Here is a 19841-nt window from a genome sequence, read left to right as displayed (position 1 = left end):
CTGCTGGCGTATACATGTATTTCTTGATTCTAATAAGATGCAGCCAATCTTAGAAAATATAGTAAGCACCTATCATGAAATTTTAAACTGGCGTGATGTGTCTCTCTGTTAATAACTATCGTGCTTGCATAGTTGGTTGATTTCTTTGATTATAATCAAACTGGACCGTCATTATAATCAAATTGGACCGTCATGATCAAAGAAATACATGTACCAAAGTCACATCTGTTTAGACCATAATTAGGCATACAATTGCTCCTTCAAATTATTGTGATATTGTAGTGCTCTTTAGTCTAAAAAATTATGTATTGTGGTGCTGCACCTTCTTTTCTCTTCTTTCTAGGACATATACTCTGCATGGGAAGTTGCCTACTTGCTATGAGCTTCAGACACATCGGTAGCCGCTACACCTTTCGATTCTATGTACTTTTGTTAATAATCTGCCCAGGACACTTTACTTTTGCTGTGACCTGTCATTTTTGTGAGCCGCGGATGATTTTGGCATTGATGTTCTCATTCAAGTCATCTTATCTTCGCAAGCCTACTGATAGAATACACTCAAGATAGGGCACCATCCTATGTTTATAAGCTTATAGGAAGCAAACATTTTCATTATCTTTGACACTTATATTGTCATTATATTAACTTGTGTAGCAGAGTTTTAAAATCAGAATGGGGCAAATGTGTCTACTATGACAAAGTGAAGACAAAACGAATGCATCGAGTTACTAATGCAGTGGTTTCGATGAGAACTGAAACCTTTCACTTTCAAGGTTTGACATTGATATCAACTATGATTATTTAATCGAGAAATTCAATTCATATGAAGCGAAAGAAAAAGCATGCATTTCCTTACATTGACAGTGATTATTAGCCCATTGTGGTATTTCAAATTATGATAAAGAATATATTTCATGACCAAAATTTGGGATTTGGAGAATCTCAGTTCTGATATGTACATGCATCTCCTTTTATTTTGTCATGCTACTAAATGTTTTGATATGAGACTACTTATTCTGTGTATCTCTTATAAATATAAAATGGTCTATATGTAAAGTTTTCCAATTTTAATTACATTATGTTGTCGATGATGCATGGTTCTGGAATTTGGAGATTAACATTTCATAATCTCATGTGCTGAATTGGATGCTGCCTTGCTTCCTGGGAGAGTGAATGTTTCTTCTTACCCTTGAACACTATAATCGGTAGCTTTGTTACATGTGCTAGACTTGCCTTCATACTAATACATCCTGCTGTTTGATCTTCCACGACTTGACAATATTGTTGGGACATGCACCCTCGCGCGTTGCCGATCTAGTGTACAACAGCAGCCCACTGCATGCGCGCGCGGTGGCTGAGCCGGCAGATGGGTTGCTTGGCCGGGTGTGCAGCAGAGCCTTGACGACGATGCTCATGTTTGGCCGGAAATCCGCCTCGTACTGCACGCACAGGGCAGCCACGGCAGCCATCTGTTTGCCACAAGATAAAAATATGGTGAGTCCTCACTGTCACTGCTAATTGCGTACTCAAGAAAAGGGTTCCTTTTGTTGTAACAATAAGCAATGTGCCTCTAACACTCTTGCCTGCGCCGATTTAGCATAGATAGATAATAGTACTAATTACGGCGAATATGGAACACAATAATCCGTTTCCAGGTCTACTTCCAGCATGTCAGACTTTTTTTTGCGAATATCCAGCATGTCACACCTGCACCCCCTTGATGCAGTGGACAGCTGTGGTGGCTGGGCCGGGTTCGGCTCACCTGCTGGTTCGGAATTATTGCGCAGGGTAAATAGGTGAGTGCCATGTGTTCTTGTGGGCCAACAGCTTAATTAACTTAGACTCGTAGGCTGCCCGTGCGTTGCCACGGGCTTTGTAAAATTTGTACTGGTTGCATATCGAATTTATTATAGACAGAAAAGATAGTCAATAACACAAAAAATGATTTAAAATCCCCTGCACTTGCAATGTATTTCGATAAAAAATCGACCGTATAATAGAAAGACCTATCATATCTGATTCACAAAATAAAGAAGGGGCTACAAAAACATTGAACTCTTTATTGTGCTCTGCATTATAAATGATAATAACACTTGAATGCCTTTATTATTTATGCTTAAGATACCATCTCACAAAAGCAAGTGTATTGTTATTATCCATTAATTGAAGACAAACACATGGAGTATTTTGTTCCCTTTAAACAAATGTTCGAACAAGTTACAACCAGAAACTCAATTCCATAAAAAAAGAACTTGATTGCAATATGCAAAAGCCTATATTCTAGAACATGCAATTCACCTTTTAGGTACTACTGCGACAAAACACATCTTCTAGAACATGTTACCTATCTTGGGAGAGGTAAATACATCAATCTTTGATAACATTTATTGTTAAAAAATTGTGTATACATTTATTTGTATTTTTATAATATTGTGATAAATCCATTGATGATTTTCTTCTAGTTTGTTTGAGCAGTGTAACGCCTGATTTGGTGTATCGGTTCAAGAATAACTCACATAAGACTCAAAAGGAAATGTGTGTTGTAGTGTGAACTCTGACATAAACCGACCGAAGGGAAAGCCTAATTCGGTATACACTCAGACTTTAAGCTCAAATATAAGTGTGAATCACAGGCAGCATCAATTGTGAACAACAAGGCTAAAATTTGCACAGAGAATATGTTGTCGCAAGTTTAAAACATATGATTTTTCCCGTTTTAGCACAAAACTTGGAAAATACACAGTCGGATTGAGAAGAACACAAGTCTATAAGATTAGTCCTATCAATTGTTCATTATTCTATTAGCAACTAAAATAGAGAGATAGATAGATATATAGAGAAACAATACCTAATCAGATCCCCCAAACATCGTGAGACAATATAAAATGTCTGAAAAAATATAGTTCTCTGAAATATTGCAAGGGAGCCCCAAGACATTGACATTCTAAATTGCTTAGAGCTTAAATGCTTAATACAATCATGCTTCTCCATTTTGAGCCAATCCACCTAACGTGGACTACTTCATTAATACATGCAATCATTCCAGATAGCCTGCAAAACAAGAGGTAAAAGTTAGTAAATATTGTACAAATATTTTTTTTTGTTGAATTGAAAGGCTCAAATTAAAAATCAACAAATATATGCAGGGTTATTTCATACCGCTAGTTTATTCAGCACCATTAACCTCCTTGTCGGCATATAATGTATAATCCAAAATCATATGACCAATTTTGGGGCAACTTTATACTACTTGCGAATATAAAGAATATGATTAACTAAGAAATATTGGATTGTAACAGATGTGAAAAAAATACTTCTATGCTTCAAGGAATCATATGGTGTGAGTATCGTCTGAAAGCTTTTAGGATAAATAAGGATAGAGGGCTGTTTTGTTCAAGGAAACAGAATGACTCTCCTTACACCAAGTCTAAGTTCATCATCATTCATCATTGTTACATGTATAAAATGGGGAAATACACAATGAATAAGAGGAATAAGGATAGAGAGTTGTCAACTTCATCGCACTGTTCATTTGCTTATACTGAAGAAATAAGATAAGATCCCCTGTGACAAATCTATTTATATTGACAAATGAATTCCCTCCATTTGTTAAAAAGATGCCTATTTGGTTGATCTGGAAGGCAAAGGAGAATTTCAAAACATGTATATGGTACCTTGCTAGAAGGAAAAAGATAACTGATATACTTGTCTCAAAATCAGAATGGATGATAGAATTACATAGAGCGGTTTGCCCATTTCGAAGATTCTCAGTGTTGTAAGGAACTGTGTCAACGAATTCCCACAGAAAATATAGCGTCTGATTCCAGGAAATGATTTATTTCTGTTACTCACAAACAACATGTACAACATTGAGAAGCTCCTCGTGAATCAAGCTTACAACACTGAGCATTAGAAAATCATACTCTCTTCTTGATAGCCGGTGGTGAGAAAACATGTGCTTCAATTAGTATTGAAATGTTCTCCTTGATAGGTTCATGAAGAATGCCGGCAATGAGAATCTCATCCAGTATTTAGGCCTGAAAATTTCACCATTGGTACTCATGAGAATTAGTCAGTACTAAAAAGAATGGTGTAGCTCTCGCAAGAAATTTCATATAACTCCACTGCTGGTTCTTCGGTGTCCACGGGCCTTTGTTTTCTGATTACACATATATAAATATAATGAATATAGTTCAGCCGGTAGTCAGTCTGTAGTTCCCCGTCAAAATAATATATAATGCATGTGAAAACTTACATGTATAGAAAAGACAACCCGCAACAATTGGAAAATAATTGAAATCCGCTTCACTTGCAATGTAATTTGACGATGTACATACAAAACGGGCAATGATCCAAATAATTATCTGTTACAAACTTTCTACTTGCTATGCTTGAGATATTCCCGTACAACACCGGGAATGTTGTCTTTAGCTTCATTCGCACGCTACTTCAACAAGTACAATAAAATTTTCATTTTCAGCTCATAACCAACCAGCACAAGCAATGTATATAGTTAGCATGAAGATTTCACGTGAAAGATTTAAGAATGTGCAACAAAGAATACTGAGCGTGCATTGTATGTAGAATATGGTTATATATTCTGACCATATATATACAATGCAGTGTCTCACTTTATCCGGATGCCCCTCGATGACTCTCCCATGATGCGGGTTCCTCGACTCCTTTCTCTGCTGGCTCCCGTAACAACTTGTTGGGTTGCCTCCACCATGTGTGAATAGAGCATGAACTTTGTAATCTCCCAACATTTTAACACCCGACTAAAAAATTGAATGAAGTAAAAAATAATACTTTTCAATAATATATCCTTAATAGATGGAATTAACTATACAAATTGGCGAGTAAACAACCGTTTTACAAAAACAAAATAGTGAATTAATCTTTATGCCTCCACATAAAAAACATTTTACAGTCCATTTTCTAGACACCTTCACAGATGTAAACCTCTAGAAGTTTTCAGTTATTATTCCTTAATATCACCAAATTGTAGAGATAATTTTTTGTATCAAATTAAAACAAAACATCACATATGATCCTTGCTATCAACCTATGAACCTGCCTAAGCATGTAAGTTAGTAAATTGTTCCATTGGTGATGTGTCTCCAAAGCGACATGTGATATATTTATTTTTATTTGGAGGGATTAGGCATGCTCTTCTCCTTTTTTTCCAGCTCCCACACTTGAGAAGTTGCAGTCCTATCCAAAGATTGAGATAAAAAAAACCTGAAAACCCAAAATAGCATGCAGATGCACACACTCAAAATTGCATGAATCCTAAAAGATTGAAGAATGGGGATTTAAAAAATAAAGTTATTTAATTAAAGTGCCCCCTTAGTTGAACTTCTTCTATTTTATTATTCTAAACACATTGACTTATGGTGACTTGCATTGTACAAATTTACTACAACACATGGACAAATATTGTACTACCAAACATCTCCTAATTATCATAGGTTTATGTATGCATCTCCTAACTATCAAAGGTTCCAATCAGCATCTGTGGACCCCATCCATGAGTCAGCGCGTTGCAATGCCGATTTGGCACTTGAAAGACATGGTGTTACTACTTTTTAGTTCTTTAAACAATTCTTCGAAGGACAACCCATCCTCCATCATGTAATTCTTTAACCAGAACCAAAAGATTAGAATTTAGAAACTAATCATTTGTTGTGAGAGAACAGTGTTTGTATGCGTAAAATATTATGTATGCCAATGACATTACCACATGGATTTAGGTACACTGCAGTGAAATTAAATCGTAAGATATATAAATAAAACGGGCATCACATCATATGCATGCCTCTGCCACATAGTGCATACCTTTCTCATGACTTTGGCTTGTAAGATGGTAGCAACAACTTCACTTGTTGTCTTCAAGCGTCGAGAAACATCAAATAGTTGCTGCCGTTTTCTCTATTTCCTAAAGACATGCTTGCTGAAAAAATTGCCAAAAGTTTACAAATAAAATATAACATAAGAGCATGTTCTTAACGACAAATGATATTACTAGAAAATGAAATCTAGCTGACAACAAGAACTGTATTCTGACTAATATAGTTTCGAACCCTGGTTTTTAACTAAGGTAAGTGAGATGTTTTAACAAAAAAATTACCGTTTACTCGGCTCTTGGTGCTAGTTCTTCTTTAGAAAACTTCAAAGCTTCATGTATTTTTCCCACACGAATCAACTCTATCAGATTTTGTGCTTCCAGATGGAAGTATTATAGGGAATTGTCAAAATTTGAGTCAAGACAAGAAGTCAATACCAAATGAAGGCTTCAACTTGTACATATGGTTGTGTCCAAAAGCCCAAACCTCTGTGAAAAGTGCACAATAAAAACCTACACCCACTTTACAGTAGTTATACAATACTTCACTCAACAGTATACAAACAATATCTTATTCAAACCATGCTGTACAAACCGTATCACCTCCAGGCTCCCGCTAAAAGGAGCAAATACAATTTTTTGGGTGAAGCAAAGATATAATTTCTCATACGCATATATACCTTAGTCTCATGTAGAAAAACAAATTCTAACAAAAAAAGCATTATCTAAAGATAAGCCACATTTCTCATACGCATATATACCTTAGTTTCATGTAGAAATACTACTTCTGACCAAAAAAAGCATTGTCCACTATGCTATGGGTATTTTTCAGATGAGAAACCGGCCGGTAAACATAATGGAGAACCCGGAAGGTCCATTAGCACATATATGACTAATGACAAGAAAGTTAGCCACAATTGTCATATCATTGCTCCTGCTCCAAACTTTTCTGACAGCCCAACAACGAGGTACAAACTGAAATTAGGATCGTGGGGTTAAGATCGTTGATCTTCTCGATAGCCTTCCGAGCATTTCCCTGACTTGCCCACTTGCTTCACCTCCATCCGGTTGGTGATGGTCCACCGGGTAAATGTGAATCGCACACAAAGCTGCATGAATCACACTTCAGTGCTCCTGTTGTGAGAGAACAATGTTTGTATGCGTAAAAAATTATGTATGCCAATGACATTACCACATGGATTTAGGTACACTACAGTGAAATTAAATCGTAAGATATATATGAAAATAAAACGGGCATCACATCATATGCATGCCTCTGCCACATAGTGCATACCTTTCTCATGACTTTGGCTTGTAAGATGGTAGCAACTTCACTTGTTGTCTTCAAGCGTCGAGAAACATCAAATAGTTGCTATAGTTTTCTTTGTTTCCTAAAGAAATGCTTGCTGAAAAAATTGCCAAAAGTTTACAAATAAAATATAACATAAGAACATGTTCTTAACGACAAATGATATTACCAGAAAATGAAATCTAGCTGACATCAAGAACTGTATTCTGACTAATATAGTTTCAAACCCTGGTTTTTAACTAAGGTAAGTGAGATGTTTTAACAAAAAAATTACCGTTTACTCGGCTCTTGGTGCTAGTTCTTCTTGAGAAAACTTCAAAGCTTCATGTATTTTTCCCACACGAATCAATTCTATCAGATTTTGTGCTTCCAGATGGAAGTATTATAGAGAATTGTCAAAATTTGAGTCAAGATAAGAAGTCAATACCAAATGAAGGCTTCAACTTGTACATATGGTTGTGTCCAAACGCCCAAACCTCTGTGAAAAATGCACAATAAAAACCTACACCCACTTTACAGTAGTTATACAATACTTCACTCAACAGTATACAAACAATATCTTATTCAAACCATGCTGTACAAACCGTATTACCTCCAGGCTCCCGCTAAAAGGAGCAAATACAATTTTTTGAGTTAAGCAAAGATATAATTTCTCATACGCATATATACCTTAGTTTCATGTAGAAAAACAACTTCTAACAAAAAAAGCATTATCTAAAGATAAGCCACATTTCTCATACGCATATATACCTTAGTTTCATGTAGAAATACTACTTCTGACCAAAAAAAGCATTGTCCACTATGCTATGGGTATTTTTCAGATGAGAAACCGGCCGGTAAACATAATGGAGAACCCGGAAGGTCCATTAGCACATATATGACTAATGACAAGAAAGTTAGCCACAATTGTCATATCATTGCTCCTGCTCCAAACTTTTCTGACAGCCCAACAACGAGGTACAAACTGAAATTAGGATCGTGGGGTTAAGATCGTTGATCTTCTCGATAGCCTTCCGAGCATTTCCCTAACTTGCCCACTTGCTTCACCTCCATCCGGTTGGTGATGGTCCACCAGGTAAATGTGAACTGCACACAAAGCTGCATGAATCAGACTTCAGTGAGAGTCCAGTGGCTAAATCTCATGTACTAAGTATTGCAGGAGTAAGACCGGCCCGATTTAAACATTTTATTTTAAATAGCTTGCTATAGCATTTAGAAGATGTCCGCCGCTAAGAGCCTTAGTGCGTTATTAAAACTTTGGGCGTGTGTCTATTACAAAATATCGTTGGAAATGTACAGTCACAGTTAATGAGAGGTTGTAAACTATGGAAGTACATTAGGTACCAAACGGTCCATCGACAAGTGACTCCACTAATAGTCCAATAAGACATTTGCACCCAAGAGCATCCAAAGGGCAAAGTAGTCCTTGAATTGACTAATAGTAAGATTGTTATTTTAAATAGTAGTAGTATTATAGAAATTAAGATAGACGAGCAAATCTGCATGGATGATATGAAAAATTTCTATCTTAAAAAAAAACAATTCAACGGGCACTACGATATTGCAAAGTTACTCTTATCTAGCTGTACAAATGAGTAAATCAAGATATTAATTACCTCATCCATGCTGTCATTGCATAGTTCATCCGGCAACTATTAGTCGAGATCAGCATCCAGAACATCACCCTTCTTGATCTCTTGTAGATCTACGCCACAAAAACATTATATCAAACTGCAGAAACATATAGCTAATGAAACATACAACGGACATCGACCGTCCGACAATGCTTATACCGACGAACGACACGCAACGGCGGTGCGCCACCGAGATCCCTTCCAAAAGGGCCTCCAGCGAGATTCCCTTGTTCACCCGCCACAATATAGGCACGAGGCGAAAAGGCGGCGGCGGCATGCGTACAAGCTGCGTGATAAACTGCTCCTAATCGATGGCGCCGCCTCCTCGCAGCGCCTTCTTCTTCTTCTTGGCTGTCTCTCACAGCTCAACCTTCTCTCTTGTGGTTTCTCTCAAGCACACACCATGGAAGAAATTCTCAGAAAACACACACACACCCACGCATGGACCAAGGAAGAAGGAGGCAATAGCTTTGCCAAGAGACACCTTCCTCTTGGTCAGCCGTGGCTACATCTTTTTCTCAGCCCTCACGGCTTCACATTTCATTCAATCAATGCAATACTTATATACAACAGCTAGCACGGCCAGGAGGCAACTCCCTGATCCGTTTCCTATGCTCACGTTTAGGACGTGTCCAACTACTCCACTATTGCAGCTGCATGCAACCTCCATCTGCTACATACACGTACTAATTAACTTGACCAAATCACTCGGCCATACCTCAACTAACCATGCACTAACTAACTAGATAATATCCTAGTACATGCATGCACCACCGCAGCTTCACGCCACAACGGCATCTCACCAAGCTGCCGCATCACACGGCCCTCAGCATCTCCCATGCAGATACATGACCATGACAAGATTAAAACTAACATTCAACCCCCTAATCTTGCCATGTCAACTCCTCTAATTTTTTGATGCAGATCACCTACATCCTCTTGCCGCAACATCACCTTGCCGTGGACGACGCATTCCTCGCAGCGCCGCCGCATGTCACCACAGAAACCTTGCCGCTGCACTTGTGTTCGCAATCAGCATCACACGAACCCTCCTGCGATGGTAGCCATGGCCACCTCACCGGCCTCCGCATCTCACGAAGTCTGCCACCACCTGCGGCCTCCACGTCTCATGGATTCTACCGCCACTGTGACCTCCACATCTCATGGAGCTTGCCGTTGGTACACCACCACTGCTATCCTCATCACAGCTGGGTCATCGTACCTTGCCTTCGGCGAGCACGACACATGCCGGCATACAACTAACTTCACCATGGACTGTCCGTTGTCGTGTTCATGGACACATGGTGCAGCACCTAGCCTCCCGCTGGTGCCCCATGAACCTCCGCCCCGACGTACGCACGCGCCATCACACTGTCTTGCCGAACACCGCAGCCAGCTCTTGACGTGGATGACACCTCCCATCACCACCCCGTCTCCACCTCCTAACGGCCTCACGCTGCAGGCAGACGACAGGGGCATCGCCGCCACCCAGCCTTCTCCTTGTAACGGCATCACACCGTCCTTGTGGCAACGTCGCACCACCATCACCATCTTGCGGCATCGCATCGTAGCAGGCCACCAGCGGCATCGCACCGCCGACGACCTCCACCTCGCATGGAATCCATCACGTCGCCGCTGCCGCCGCCACCGCCACGCCGGCCACCATAGCCACCACGGATCAACAAGGCTCTGATGCCAATTGATGGCGCCGCCTCCTCGCAGCGCCTTCTTCTTCTTCTTCTTGGCTGTCTCTCACAGCTCAACCTTCTCTCTTGTGGTTTCTCTCAAACACACACAATGGAAAAAATTCTCAGAAAACACACACACACCCACGCATGGACCAAGGAAGAAGGAGGCAATAGCTTTGCCAAGAGACACCTTCCTCTTGGTCAGCCGTGGCTACATCTTTTTCTCAGCCCTCACGGCTTCACATTTCATTCAATCAATCAATGCAATACTTATATACAACAGCTAGCACGGCCAGGAGGCAACTCCCTGATCCGTTTCCTATGCTCACGTTTAGGACGTGTCCAACTACTCCACTACTGCAGCTGCATGCAACCTCCATCTGCTACATACACGTACTAATTAACTTGACCAAATCACTCGGCCATACCTCAACTAACCATGCACTAACTAACTAGATAATATCCTAGTACATGCATGCACCACCGCAGCTTCACGCCAACGACATCTCACCAAGCTGCCGCATCACACGGCCCTCAGCATCTCCCATGCAGATACATGACCATGACAAGATTAAAACTAACAATCGATGCGTGCGTTATGGCTATGCATCTTCCAGCTAGGAAGCTGCTGCTAGCTGGGCAGGCCCCTTTCTCTTAGTAAGGATGTGTAGGGAGAAGCAAAATAGGACGATGGCTTAGCAGTCGCTGTGTGTTCCTGGAGGGTGCCCCTGGAGCAGATGGCAGATGGCCGGCAGGGGCACCCTAGCGGCCACCATGAAACACGCGATGAGGATGAAAAACCCGCCAAAACCGGGATCAAGCGCAAAATAAATGGACGCCCAAATTAGGATTGAGAGGACCTGGACGTGGGCGAGGCAGGCCGTCATCGGAGGGGCACGCAGCCCACGGCGGCGAGCTCCATGACGCGGCCATGGCGGCACCTGTAGAGAGGAACGACGCGCAGCTCAGAGGAGAGAGATAGGTAGCAGAAAAGAGGAGTAGGGGGAAACGGAGGCATGGCGGCGGGGTCCTCTCTGGTGCGCAGGCGAAGTGGACATGTGGCGCGGCGGCGGGGGAAGGGGTCGATGGCGCGCAGGGCAGCGGCCACGGCTGGATCTGGGTGCGACGGCCACGGCTGGAGCTGGGGCGGCGGCCGCAGCGGGAGGTGGCGGGGGCGGCCGCGACGGGCGGTGGCGCACCACGAGACGGGTTAGTGTTTGAGGGAGGAAGATGGGGGAGGGGATCGGCGGCGGCTGCGAGGGCGAGGGCAACAACGAGGGGATCTGGTGTGGCGTCGCTCGAGGGCACCTGGAGGCTTCGCTCGCTCGCTCGCTCGTTCGCACGTTGCCGGTCCAAGACGGGTTTTTTTTTCCGCTGGTTTTCTTTCGTCGGTTTATTTTTGTCCGTTTTTTTTTGGCGTGGAGGGGAGTACCTGGAGGCATCGCTCCCTCGTAACATTGGTTGGTTCGATTTTTTTGGCGTGGAGGGAACTACGTGGGAGGTGGGAGGGAGGACGAAAATAAACCGTGATAGGTGGGACGAAAATAAACCCGGAACGGAGACTACCAACTGAGACATTAGGAGTAGAGATTTAATTTATTTCTTCGTATTGCTTCGGTCCTTCATCACCTGCCCTCTGGGCGAAAGAAATAGAAACAATTCTTTATTTAACATTATCTTAAATATTGCTTCCTTATTTGACACTGAAAAACTTTTTTCCCTATCTAGATTAAATTTTATGCTTTTTACGACACTTTTGTCTATTTCGAGCCTAAATAATATCTGAAAACACCATTTTACCCTCACGTGATATTGTGTGTGCGGGACAGTAGCACACACGCATCATCAGTGCGAGGGCAGCAACACATGCACACGCACCCGCACACAAGCAGGCAGGCAGCAGCACGGACGCACGTAGCACACAGGCACCCAACAACGCGCGCGCACACACACGTACACACGCAGTCAGGGACGATTTTACCGTCAGGGCACCCTGGGCATGTGCCCGGTCTTGACGGCGCCACTTATCAGAACTTAGGCGAGCCGCTGAAGCCTTCGTATTCGAGAAAAATCGGTTAAATATGCTGTAAAATCATAAGAATTCCCCGGAGACGTACGAACTAATCTTTCTAGGCCTGTTTTGGACATTTGCCTGCCTATTATTGTGCCTGCTATTTACTTACTCTTTTCTAACATGGCTCATAGCCATAGCGCTCATCAAATTCTCCAGAAGGCAAATCGGTCCAGCTTGTGAAACTTGAAGCTTAATTGATCGACTCACTTGCTTAGGCGCCCTAGCTACTCCAGCCTCAGAGGCAGACTGGCCGCCAACAGAGTTTTGAGTGCCCGAAGAGCACCGGCGCCCAGCAGGAGAGAGGGCGTGCGCATGGCCTCAACTTTGGTGAGCGACTGTCATGATCGGGAGGCTTGCTCCGGTGCACCCCTAACTCAATTTCCTAAGGCTATTCTTAATCCCCGTCATCTATTTTTTCTCCGGCCCGCCGCTGCCCATATCCAAGCCCCGTAGCCCATATCCAAGCCCCGTATAACCCATACGTATGTATACGGTGACATCCCGAAAAAAAAGGATGACACGACCCCACGACCAGGTAGGACCTGCCGACGGCCGATCCATCAATCACGCAGCTCAATCAATCACGCAGCTCCATCATTCACGCAGCTCCTCCATCATTCTGGTGAGTTTCTGTAGGAATATCGGCGGCAGCGATCTTATCACCGGCGATCTCGTCCGAGAGCGCGCGCGGCACCGTCGTCAACCTCCAGCGCTCGCAGGTACCGCATCCCGTTTCCCCACGTTTGTCTCGCTCGCGGCAGCATCAAACGAGCTGCCGCTGTTTTCGTCGTAGTGGTTAACCTAGCGGGGCGGGCAACCTAGCTTTCTGGCGGTCCAGGCCATCGCAGATCTTGTTCTGATAGTGCTGCTCGTCGTGATATACACAGTGATCACGCGGGCTAAAGTGGGTTTCTTCTTTCTAGGGTTAACCTAGCGTCGGTTGCCGTCGGTTGTGTGCACGACGGCTCCGTTATTTGATGCGGCGGCTTACCTAGGTATCCGGCGATCCAAAATAATCACGACTGGTGCCGTGGGCTAGGAATCCGGCGGCGCATGTTATCACGGGTAGCACTGCTTGTTGTGATCCAAAGTGATCACGTACTGGATTCGTGGGACGTACCTTAACGCCGCTTGGTGTGGAGAGGGGGGAGGATCCATGGGCGATCAGAGGTCGTTGGCGTCGGTTGTGTGCACGATCTGAACGCCCTCGGTTGGGGCGCTCTTTGGTTGGTGTAGTTTATTTAACATCCGTGATCGTGCGCTAGGTGTTGTATATGTCAGCATTGATAATGTTTGCACATGTGATGATACATATTAATTGTTGTAGGAAATGGCGGACGATGAGTTAACTGATATGATGTATGACATGGAGTTTGGAGAACTGATGAAAGACTGGATAGAAGATTGGTCAGATGATGAAAATTCAGATCGTGGAGATAGGTCATAGAATGGGAACGTATTGGAAGATCTTAATGTGAGTGGCATTATCATGTTGTAATTTTTTGGTGGCATCCGATAATATTATATTTTGAAAATTTATAGATGGATGAACATGATGATGGTCAGGAAAACAATGAGCATGATGATGGTGAGGAAAACAACTCGAAGATTTCGAATGAAGATTACATTAGTCAGGTATGGAAGTGAATTTTTTTGTTGGCATGCATGCAAATTGAATTAATCCTAGAATATTATATGATAAGTACTTATGTATTTGTGTTATATTTTTCAGCTCATTTCCGAATGTCATAATGCGTACGACTATTACGGTGAATCCGACGCGGAGACAGGCCTTGATGTCGAATCATTAGCTGCATCTGATTCTGGGAGTCGCAATCGTCGGTCATCATGAGTGAGGTATGTATGTAATCAATGTTGTATGGAAGTAATGTTATACCATAGAAAACTGTTTTCATGGCTATGTTATGATTGTGTAGGTGACATAAGTTGAGGGGAAAAAGAATGTCCAAGATACTGCTAGTGCAGATGATAAGAGGGATATGTTCATGCAGATAATACAAATGACTTTTACGTCTCACGAGGCTGCGTATGATTTCTACAACAGCTATGCTAGAGATAATGGTTTCAGCATTAGAAAGAATAGGGTCAGGTATAGCAAAACCGAGTCACGTCATATGCGTTATAGGTGGTTTGTTTGTTCCAGACAAGGAAAATGTGACAGCAGGTTGCTAACCGAGGAAGGACACAGCCGTAGGCTCAGACCCGAGACACGCTGCCACTGCGAAGCGCACCTGACCGTGAAGCTTGACCAAAAGCGTGGGGTTTGGTATGTTGATAGTTTTGAGGACAAGCATAGCCATATCTTGGTAGGACCGGATGAGGTACCTTTTCTTTGGTCCCACAGAAAAATCAAAGAGTACCAGAGAGCTGAGATACTGTCCATGGGAGCTGCAGGGATTAGAATTCACGACATGATGGATACCTTCATCAACAAACATGTATGGTATGGCGGTGTTGGTTTTACCAGGCGTGAAATATACAACCTTTACGCCAGGGAGAAGAGGAAGCTGCTTTCAAAAGGTGATGCTGCCACAGTCATAGGCATCATGGTCAGTAGGAAACAGAGGGATCCTAACTTCTTTTTCGAGTACAAGCTAGACAAGGAAGGACATATGAATAGGATGTTCTGGTGTGACTCCCAGTCTCGTCATGACTATGAGGACTTCGGCGACGTGCTTGTATTTGACAGCACGTACAAGATGAACCGGTATGGTATGCCATTCATACCCTTTGTTGGTCTTAACAATCACCGGAAGACCACTGTTTTTGCTTGTGCCATAGTTTCGGACGAGACCGAAGAGACATATGTGTGGCTGCTGGAGACTTTCTTGAGGTCCATGTGTCAAAAGATGCCGAAGAGTGTTATCACGGACGCCGACGCTGCGATGATCAAGGCAATTCGCCAAGTCTTGCCAGACGTGTGGCACCGTATATGTACGTGGCATATAGAGAAAAATATGAAGATTCACCTCAGTCACAAGTCCTTGAAGGAGTTCCGAACTCTTCTGTACTACAGCACGTCCACGGCCACGTTTGAGGAGAGATGGCACGCGTTTTCCAAAAGATGGCAGTCGGAAAAAACAGTAACATGGTTGAGACGGATGTATAAGAAGAGGAGACTGTGGGCTACGGCTTATCTGACAGAGGGTTTTTGGCTTGGCATGAAAAGCAACCAGAGGAGTGAAAGTCTAAACTCATGCCTTCACCTTCACCTAGACGGTGAAATGACCCTGGTGGATATGATTTTGCACTATGAGAACGCCGTTGTACGTATCTGTGAGAATGAGGCACGAGATGATTGCACGGCCTCACAGAGTTTACCGGTGCCAGTTACTAGCTCGAGGGAACTTGAGATAGCTGCTTCTGACGTCTTCACTCCAGCAAACTTCTATATGTTGCAAGCTGATCTTAGGAAAATTGGTGGCATCGAGATTGTAGAAATAAAGCTCGGAGACGGATCACAGCAGTACATCGTGGCCTGGAAGAATAACTGGAAGAGCCGTTTTTGGGTGGAGTACACTCCAGTAAATTCCGCAGAAACTATAAGGTGCAGCTGCAGAAGAATGATTCGAAAGGGTCTACCTTGCAAGCACATATTCCATGTACTGAAGTACTTGAATATATCTGAAATACCAAAGTGTTTAGTTCTTGTGCGGTTCACGAAAGATGCAAGGTTGGGACTGCCCGCCAGGCGCACAAGCGATCTGTTGGGATTTGGATGGACTGGAGCAGCTGAAGAAATGAAATATAGCCAGGTCAGTGTGTTGGCTTCAGAAGCTATGCATGCAGCATGCAAACACCCAACTTTGTGGGATCAGTTACAGGAGAGTTTGAAGACCGTGATAGCTAAGAGCCATGAGTATGATCAGCTAAAGGAAAATTTGAGTAAGAAAACGGCTGATCTTAGTACTTGTGCAATTGAATATGTAGACGATGGTGAAGGCAACATAGTTGAAGTTCATGATCCTATTAAAGTATCAACGAAAGGTGCAACTAAGGTAGATGAGAACCGCCCTATGTCGAAAAATGGTAGGCCACTTTCGTACGACGAGATCAGAATCAGGTGCGGCGCATGCAAATTGCTAGGGCACACTAAACGCAGCAAGAAATGCAAACTAAATAAGAAGTAAGTTTTTGTATGCATTGTAGGTTATAATTGTTTTTAACTTGTCATTCATTAACTTTTCCTGTTATCGTGTGCAGAAGCGTGGTGGGCGAAGAAGAGTAGAACAGTTGCTAAAGTTATGTTAGGATGAATCCAGTGATCTAATAGTGAGGTGTTTACAATGTGTTACTGCATACATGATACATGATATATACTATTGCAAGAGGCCAGTACCTTGAGATAGTGGTTGTAGCATATATGGACTAAACACGAGGCGGTCACTAGGGACTTTAATCATGGAAAATGGATAGCATTTTAGCCATTGTATAATGATGGCATCTTTTGTGTTGTCCATTGTAGTTATATTATATTAGAAAACTAGAGGATACCCGTGTTGGGAAACGTAGTAATTTCAAAAAAATTCCTACGCACACGCAAGATCATGGTGATGCATAGCAACGAGAGGGGAGAGTGTTGTCCACGTACCCTCGTAGACCGACAGCGGAAGCATTATCACAACGCGGTTGATGTAGTCGTACGTCTTCACGATCCGACCGATCAAGTACCGAACGTACGTCACCTCCGAGTTCTACACACGTTCAGCTCGATGACGTCCCTCGAACTCCGATCCAGCCGAGTGTTGAGGGTGAGTTTCGTCAGCACGACGGCGTGGTGACGATGATGATGTTCCACCGACGCAGGGCTTCGCCTAAGCTCCGCAACGGTATTATCGAGGTGTAATATGGTGGAGGGGGGCACCGCACACGGCTAAGAGATCTCAAGGATCAATTGTTGTGTCTCTGGGGTGCCCCCCTGCCCCCGTATATAAAGGAGCAAGGGGGAGGCAGCCGGCCAAGGGGAGAGGCGCGCCATAGGGGGGAGTCCTACTCTACTCCTCCTTTCCTTGTGGGAGTAGGAGAAGGGAAGGGGGAAGGAGAAAGAAGGAAGGGTGCGCCCCCTTTCCCTAGTCCAATTCGACCAGACCATGGGGAGGGGTGCGGCCACCTTTTGAGGCCTTTCTCTCCTTTCCCGTATGGCCCATTAAGGCCCAATACGAATTCCCGTAACTCTCCGGTACTCCGAAAAATACCCGAATCACTCGGAACCTTTCCGAAGTCCGAATATAGTCGTCCAATATATCGATTTTTACGTCTCGACCATTTCGAGACTCCTCGTCATATCCCCGATCTCATCCGGACTCCGAACTCCTTCGGTACATCAAAACTCAATAAAACTGTCATCGTAACGTTAAGCGTGCGGACCCTACGGGTTCGAGAACTATGTACACATGACCGAGACACGTCTCCGGTCAATAACCAATAGCGGGACCTGGATGCCCATATTGGCTCCCACATATTCTACGAAGATCTTTATCGGTCAGACCGCATAACAACATACGTTGTTCCCTTTGTCACCGGTACGTTACTTGCCCGAGATTTGATCGTCGGTATCTCGATACCTAGTTCAATCTCGTTACCGGCAAGTCTCTTTACTCGTTCCGTAACACATCATCCCGCAACTAACTCATTAGTCACAATGCTTGCAAGGTTTATAGTGATGTGCATTACCGAGTGGGCCCAGAGATACCTCTCCGACAATTGGAGTGACAAATCCTAATCTCGAAATACGCCAACCCAACAAGTACCTTTGGAGACACCTGTAGAGCACCTTTATAATCACCCATTTACGTTGTGACGTTTGGTACCACACAAAGTGTTCCTCCGGTAAACGGGAGTTGCATAATCTCATAGTCATAGGAACATGTATAAGTCATGAAGAAAGCAATAGCAACATACTAAACGATCGAGTGCTAAGCTAACGGAATGGGTCAAGTCAATCACGTCATTCTCCTAATGAGGTGATCTCGTTAATCAAATGACAACTTATGTCTATAGCTAGGAAACATAACCATCTTTGATTAATGAGCTAGTCAAGTAGAGGCATACTAGTGACACTCTGTTTGTCTATATATTCACACATGTATTATGTTTCCGGTTAATACAATTCTAGCACGAATAATAAACATTTATCATGATACAAGGAAATAAATAATACTTTATTATTGTCTCTAGGGCATATTTCCTTCAGTCTCCCACTTGCACTAGAGTCAATAATCTAGATTACACAGTAATGATTCTTACACCCATGGAGCCTTGGTGCTGATCATGTTTTGCTTGTGGAAGAGGCTTAGTCAACGGGTCTGCAACATTCAGATCCGTATGTATCTTGCAAATTTCTATGTCTCCCACCTGGACTAAATCCCGGATGGAATTGAAGCGTCTTTTGATGTGCTTGGTTCTCTTGTGAAATCTGGATTCCTTTGCCAAGGCAATTGCACCAGTATTGTCACAAAAGATTTTCATAGGACCCGATGCACTAGGTATGACACCTAGATCGGATATGAACTCCTTCATCCAGACTCCTTCATTTGCTGCTTCCGAAGCAGCTATGTACTCCGCTTCACATGTAGATCCCGCCACGACGCTTTGTTTAGAACTGCACCAACTGGCAGCTCCACCGTTCAATGTAAATACGTATCCGGTTTGCGATTTAGAATCGTCCGGATCAGTGTCAAAGCTTGCATCAACGTAACCATTTACGATGAGCTCTTTGTCACCTCCATATATGAGAAACATATCCTTAGTCCTTTTCAGGTATTTCAGGATGTTCTTGACCGCTGTCCAGTGATCCACTCCTGGATTACTTTGGTACCTTCCTGCTAGACTTATAGCAAGGCATACATCAGGTCTGGTACACAGCATTGCATACATGATAGAGCCTATGGCTGAAGCATAGGGGACATCTTTCATCTTCTCTCTATCTTCTGCAGTGGTCGGGCATTGAGTCTTACTCAACTTCACACCTTGCAACACAGGCAAGAATCCTTTCTTTGCTTGATCCATTTTGAACTTCTTCAAAACTTTGTCAAGGTATGTGCTTTGTGGAAGTCCAATTAAGCGTCTTGATCTATCTCTATAGATCTTGATGCCCAATATATACGCAGCTTCACCGAGGTCTTTCATTGAAAAACTCTTATTCAAGTATCCCTTTATGCTATCCAGAAATTCTATATCATTTCCAATCAGTAATATGTCATCCACATATAATATCAGAAATGCTACAGAGCTCCCACTCACTTTCTTGTAAATACAGGCTTCTCCAAAA

General features: G+C 43.1%; 1 protein-coding gene and 1 long non-coding RNA gene across 7 annotated transcripts; one reads left to right on the top strand and one right to left on the bottom strand.

Moving 5' to 3' along the window:
• Positions 1-2364: 2364 nt before the first annotated feature.
• Positions 2365-11748, bottom strand: LOC120976569 (uncharacterized). 6 transcript variants are annotated; one of them, XR_012204538.1, is made up of 9 exons: positions 8771-11748; positions 7582-8240; positions 7429-7475; positions 7140-7251; positions 6284-6979; positions 6131-6177; positions 5839-5953; positions 3675-4778; positions 2365-3051 (listed from the first exon to the last, which is right to left on the bottom strand). It is a non-coding gene; the product is annotated as an uncharacterized lncRNA (long non-coding RNA). The 6 variants fall into 6 exon arrangements; XR_012204539.1 differs by lacking the exon at positions 2365-3051 and having other exon boundaries at positions 3689-4037; positions 4632-4778; XR_012204540.1 differs by lacking the exon at positions 2365-3051 and having other exon boundaries at positions 3689-4778; positions 7582-8252; positions 8771-8859; positions 8948-11748.
• A 2344-nt stretch (positions 11749-14092) lies between these two features.
• LOC109738656 (protein FAR1-RELATED SEQUENCE 5-like) lies at positions 14093-16799 on the top strand. The gene is made up of 5 exons (XM_073511681.1): positions 14093-14185; positions 14283-14388; positions 14498-14660; positions 14715-16634; positions 16775-16799. The coding sequence occupies exons 1-5, from the start codon at positions 14093-14095 to the stop codon at positions 16797-16799; spliced, it is 2307 nt and encodes a 768-aa protein (XP_073367782.1).
• The last annotated feature ends 3042 nt before the right edge of the window (positions 16800-19841 follow it).

This window comes from Aegilops tauschii, chromosome 3, assembly GCF_002575655.3.
Source record: "Aegilops tauschii subsp. strangulata cultivar AL8/78 chromosome 3, Aet v6.0, whole genome shotgun sequence".
Classification (NCBI taxonomy): Eukaryota; Viridiplantae; Streptophyta; class Magnoliopsida; order Poales; family Poaceae; genus Aegilops; species Aegilops tauschii.
The sequence above is the reverse complement of the archived record's forward strand: the minus strand, read 5'-3'. Positions and strand labels throughout refer to the sequence as shown.

Excerpts from the sequence above, each read along its gene's own strand:
- LOC109738656 (XM_073511681.1), top strand. The coding sequence starts at position 14,093 with ATGGATGAACATGATGATGGTCAGGAAAACAATGAGCATGATGATGGT. Across the intron at positions 14,661-14,714 it reads ATTAGAAAGAATAGGGTCAG|ACAAGGAAAATGTGACAGCA; the intron begins GTATAGCAAAAC and ends TGTTTGTTCCAG. Across the intron at positions 16,635-16,774 it reads TACGACGAGATCAGAATCAG|AAGCGTGGTGGGCGAAGAAG; the intron begins GTGCGGCGCATG and ends TATCGTGTGCAG.